The sequence below is a fragment of the Lygodium microphyllum genome, chromosome 6 (assembly GCF_053477565.2).
Source record: "Lygodium microphyllum isolate KBCC chromosome 6, Lygodium_microphyllum_v1.1.10, whole genome shotgun sequence".
In the NCBI taxonomy this organism is placed as follows: domain Eukaryota; kingdom Viridiplantae; phylum Streptophyta; class Polypodiopsida; order Schizaeales; family Lygodiaceae; genus Lygodium; species Lygodium microphyllum.
In genome coordinates this window covers 145,016,545-145,022,544 of record NC_141140.1, presented here as the reverse complement: position 1 = coordinate 145,022,544, position 6,000 = coordinate 145,016,545, and the positions used below count along the sequence as shown (strand labels likewise).

General features: G+C 37.8%; 1 protein-coding gene across 4 annotated transcripts in view; it reads right to left on the bottom strand.

The window, feature by feature from the left end:
• Nucleotides 1-3,121: 3,121 nt before the first annotated feature.
• The window catches only part of SFR6 (sensitive to freezing 6), a 230,994-nt gene continuing 228,115 nt past the window's right edge, over nucleotides 3,122-6,000 (bottom strand). For 3 of the 4 annotated variants that reach the window (XM_087680204.1, XM_087680206.1, XM_087680207.1), the window contains one exon: nucleotides 3,123-4,383. In XM_087680204.1, the coding sequence (XP_087536330.1) occupies nucleotides 4,243-4,383 (141 nt within the window). In that variant the 3' untranslated portion in view covers nucleotides 3,123-4,242. Of the gene's footprint in view, nucleotides 4,384-6,000 lie in introns of all 4 variants that reach the window. The other variant, XM_087680205.1, reaches the window with a different exon arrangement.

The following is a 6,000-nucleotide window of genomic DNA, read 5'->3' as shown; positions in this document are numbered from 1 at the left end:
GCGAGTCCTTCTACAAAAACAAATGAAATTAACCTAGACCCTTGATAAAAAGGAGGATTCAACAACACCTAGGTCGGGAATTGCACAAAATCCTTCAAGTAGACAATCCTTGAGATTAATTTCATTAGAAGGATAATTGTTAAGACATTGTATTCTAAGAAAATAGGGAATTAACCAAGACTCTATCTTAAAGGACAATTTTCAAGATCCTCGTTAGGATTGGTTGTTACTTGAAAAATTAATGATTGATTGTCCGTGCATTACAATCACACAAGAAAAATGGTTCACATCAATGTGCCTCCCTAGGTCTTCATTATGTTGCTAGAACTTTGGTGATGCCATCATTCTCAATAAACAACATGAATAAATTTGCTTAGAGCATTTGTAGATACTTGAGGTATTACAAGACTTGCATGGAGGAATAATTCACTCCTATAACTAGCTAGGGAACTAGTAGAGCTCCAGTCTTAATCCCTTTGGGCTTAGGATCGAGAGATAGGGCTTTGAAAGCTTGCTATTGTATGCATCATGGGTCCCATTTGAGATATGGGCATGAGCTTAAGAAGGGTTTTATATATTGATCATTGAATATTTGGTCTAGAGGGAGCATTATACAAATACGTTGTAAAAAAGCATTGTTTAGAAAATGTATATTTGTCTTGTTTTCATATACATGATTAAAGAACATACAAAGGATCCTTATGTAAAAGGTAAAAATCAAGGAAGCTATTTTATACGTCAAACAAGATGGTAGCATGCATTCATTAGTGAACTAAAGAATGCTTTGGATGTGTGCATGGAAAGTGGGTGGGCACTTCCTAAATGGATGAGCTCTATGGATGGATGGACATGATTTGTAAAGTAGCTTTTTGATAGATCCCTTGGGTCAATTTATTTTAGGGGAAGGTATTGGTCCTTGAGGTTGTGGATGCAGCTACCACCCTCCATGAGACAAGTGTAAGTTGATCTTCATTTTGTGCTAACAACTTAGTCCCAAGGGTATAATGTTTCCAAAACTAGATTACCTATGTTGACTAGTGCTGCACACGTAGGTTAGATCCACACCATGCATTCCATTGTAGGATATTTTTGGAGACAACATGATCTCCATATAACTATTCATGGATATGTTTCTTAATTTTCAATGGGTCCATTAGATGTGGTATAAGAGCAAAACTAGGGATATAAACTAAATGCTACATTGTATGTACTAGTCCACACATTCCATGTAAGGCAATTTAGAGAAAATTTCCATAGAACTACTAATGGATTTATTGCTCAATTTTGAATGGGTCCATAAATTAGGATTAGAAATGGTTTCAATGTATGGTCATGCTCCTCATTAACTAGATGATTATACCTCTGTAAATTTTGCTTCTTACAAACTCCAAATTTGAATGCTTGGAAGATGTAAACAATCAATTAGTCTCTTAAAAAAAGGTTGTATGATCTAAAGCGACAAATAATAGCTCATTGACTCATACTCCCAAGAGGTCAGGCAAAACTCCATGATATACTGATGATACTCATAGACTAACTCTTGATGTTTGAGTCCTTGAAGTCAAGAAGGGTCCCCAAAATATTGCACTATATTAAACTTAGATTATTATATTCAAACTAACATGTCTTCCAATCTATATTAAACATGCTATTTATCCCAATAAAAAGAAAAAAAATCCTCTATGTAGAACAATTGCATATGCTTTATGAATCAATGTCCCTCGTGTACCTTGTAAGCTTCATCACCATGTAGTTTTACATGGTGCAAAATGACGTCATAAATTGTGGACATAGAAAGACAATGGTTAATTTGGCCATGGAAATTACTACTACGTGGATAATGATGAAACTATCTAAAGATGAATGAGGATCCTTGGTCATAATTTCAGTTTTCTACTTGATGTTTATATTAGCCCTTTATTCATGGAACTATTGTTGGCTAGATACGTTCATGAGGATCCATGAAAGAATTTCTCTCACATTGTCCCTTTTTGTTGAACAACAATGGAATCAGATAACATTGATCTCGAAAAAATAGCTTACATAGAACAATTTAAAGGGCATTTTGGATGAAAGAGGCTCAAGTTGTGGCACACTTATTCCTATTTGAAGAAAGAAGAGTTAAATCTACCTTAATTATTAACAATTAGCCTAACTATTAGAACCGTTATGTATTCAAACATATAAAAAAAATTGTTCCTCCCACTAGAATAATTTGTACCTCGGATAGATAGGTGGAATAATTATGCAATAAGAGGACTTCAAAATTTATGTACTCAATATAAGGCCATCAAAGTCTTCCAAGAACCACCCACTTATTGCATGATTGATGCTTCACACTTGCATGGTTAATTAACTTCTATATGGATTGCTATACTAGTTCAATGAGCCTAACATACCTATGAATTATAGATCAAGCTTGACTTCTTTATTCAACAATGTTGCTGATATGCAATTTGTTGCGAGAAAGGCACCTTGGTGAGTCTTGGCTCGAGAGGGAGAATGATAATAGATGGAGAAGCGAAATTGGGAGAAAAGGGGATGGTAAAGAGTTATTATGATTGCGGTCTCCATGAAGATTGAAAGTTAGGGATGGAGTTGATGGACCTACTCTACATCTAATGATATGAAAGATCCATTGATGCAAATCTTTCATGTATCCTACATATACAAGCACATGAGATATCACTTTGAAAAAAATCACACAGCCTCATGACATTTATGTAGCTTACTCTTATGAAGTTTTCTTAAAGTAGTTTAACTACATGTGACTATGAGGGATGGATTGGTTCCACAAAATTGATAACCCATTTCTTGGATGTTAAGTCATTGAGATGAAGATAACCTCCTCAAGGACTACACATCGATAAGTACTATTATCCACACCCATTTAATATAAGGTCATTGCAATTAAGGATAGGTTTAAAGCTTGCTACTTAATTTTGTAATAGTGAGCTTTGGAAAGGTTATATGCGTGTATGCATGCATGCACATACATGCGTACAGAGAGAGTGTGTGGCGCGCGTGCATGCACGCACGCACGCACACACAAGGATATAAGAAAGTGAACACAATGATTTTGAAATGTACAATTTGAGCCTTACTCATCCATTGAATCCTTGGCTCGAAAGCCTTACATAGAAAGTACGCAAACCTTCTCATTGGAATATGGAAATTTGAGATTAGGGACAAGCAAGATAGGAGTTGCCCCTATGTACAATTTTCATTCAAGAGGCCATGTACTTGGGCACATAAAATGCAAAATGATCTAGCCTGAGTACATGGTGTACAACTCAACCCAAAAAATAGGTTTCTCTTATCTCTTTCAAATATTCATCGATGGTGGTGGAAATTTGCAACAATGGTCTAGTAAGGAAGGATTGGCCATGTACTATTCTCATTCAAGATGTCAACTAGTTAACTGTAAATTGAATTCATCTAAGTGAAATTGAGTACAATTCTATGTATGTGCTTTAAAAACTATCAAATCAACCCAAAAACTAGGTTTCTCTTATCCCTGAATATCCATCTAGGGCAATCTTTTGGGATGATTATCTTTAAGTCTCAGTATCATCCCAAAAGATTGCCCTAGATAATTCAGTAAAGAGTACCCAAAAACAATTCATGATAATCGTCAGAATTCCAACTAAGAGTGTGGATGTCACAATATTATTGAAGATCTGCACCATTTCATCATTGGCTCAACAGCAGCACCAAGCTCATACTGCGTCTTGCAAAACGCACCATCAAAACACTCCCCTTGACACCATTTTAGAGAGAGTTTGTAAAAGAGCGCTGGAAGCTCTGAACATGGATAAAGGCGCTTTGCTGCTCATGCGCGTGGTTTATTTATTTAGTATACGTCCTCGGCAGTCCCCGTATGAGTCGCTATGTGCTTACCTCACGACGTTCTTTGCCTGGATGTATAGTGTCTGCAACCTTTCTGGGCGATTGCCATTTGATAAATGCGACTGTATGTATTCATGACTCTTGATAGTAGAAAATTTTATCCCGATGGCACAAACTCACGTAAGGGTTGAGCTGCACAACTGTCTCCCTGATGATTAGAGACTATGTGATGTGCAAATTGTACAGGGATTTCATCTTGACCATTTCAAATAGAATGAATGTGCGTCAAAATTGTGGGCTGGAGACCCATGTGTAATAATACAATGAATAAGATGGCTGGATGTCCGAAGTCAAAGTCTTGCCAGCCAACTGCTCAACAGCTCAAGCCTTTCCTCATACTGTTCTGATCCAAGATCCTCCACACATAGGGCATGCATAAGCCCATCTTCCAATCCACCATACATCCATAGAATTGCTACTTGAATTGGAGCCTGGCGTTATAAGAGCCCCAGTTTGCCTTCCACAACGGATACACTGCACAGAACCAGAAAACAAAACAAATATGAGTAGCCTGGTGCATTCATGTTACTCAAGAATCAAACATCTAATATGAACCACGATATTGCCAGAACCCAACGATTATGACATTTTATCAGAAGCTGTGATGCTATGGGTCAGTAAAACCTTTCTCACTACATCGAAGAAGAAATGTTATCACTCACATAATCGTAATGTAAAACAGACAGGAACAGTTTGAATGAAGATTAATATGCGAACATCATACATTCTTCTCCTTGTTGACTATGCGATTGGTTGACCTTATCTAGTAGTTCCAATTGAGATCTTATCAGCAGGCTAAACTAAAATCTTTGACTGACAATTTGCAAGATGCCTCCTACTAGTCTCATAAATTCTTTCGAGGACTGCATCATTCCCTTGCTCATGAGAATATGGTTAGACTACAATATACAAAAGGGCACATGATTACAGATCCATAGTCCATTGTTTGCCTATTGCAATTATTTTCTCTAGCTTCTTGGAATGCCCCAACACCCCTCTAAGCATATTTCTATAGACTATTCAGCTTTTTGTGATTTGGTTCAGGACAAAGTTTCATTTGACATACAGGTTGCATTGGAAAGTAATATTCATGAGGATGAGGTCATGGATGTCTTATTGCACTTGCCCATGGATAAAAGCATCGGTTGGGATGGCCTCACGAATGAATTTTTTGAGACCTATGCCACTCACTTGGCAAAACCTTTGGCTTTCATGTGTCAACAAGTTTAGGAGACGGAGCTATGCTAGGATCATGGATGGAGGGAGTTATTAAATTGATCCCAAAAGTGCCATCTCCATCAATGTTGAAACATTGGAGACCCATCTCCTTAATGGGCTCCATGTATAAAATTTTCTCTAAAGTGCTTGCTAACCGCCTCCATAGAAATCTCTTTGCCATTGTGCACCCCAATTAGTATGGCTTCATTAAGGGCAGAAACATTTTGCATGATGTGCACTTGGAAATTGACTATGCCAAGCACTCTAACTAGGAGGTGGTATTAGTGCAGTTAAGATTTTGATTACTTGGACTGGTCCTTTCCTGCAAAACAATTGCGTACTATGGGTTTTGGGCTGCATATGTCCCAGTTGATCTATACCATTAGTGCTGATGCTTCTTCCAAGGTTATGTTAAATGGTGGTGTTATTGATCCCTTCCCCCTGGCACACTCGGTTCGACAAGGCTGTCCATTGAGTCCTTTGTTTTTTGCCTTGGCAACACATCTTGTGCTCATCATGTTATCCCATATGGTGAGCATTGGGCAATTGGTAGGTTTATCTTTTCTTTTTGGACAGCATTTTGTTGCACAGTTGCTAGCAGACGACACCTTCATGATCTTGCATGCAAAGAAGGACAATCTTCACAAGGCATTGGACGTTTGGACACTGTTTGGGCGTGCTTCTAGTCTCCATGTTAATGCTGCAAAATCATACCTCATCAACTGCATAGAATCTCACATCCAGTCCTTGGTATGGTAGGGGGTGGTGGTGCTCCGTGTGGCAATGTTCTTAGACACTTGGGATATCCTTTGAGTGTTGATGTTCAGTCAAAATACCTGCTAGAATGGATCTCCTGACAGATGAATGCAAAAT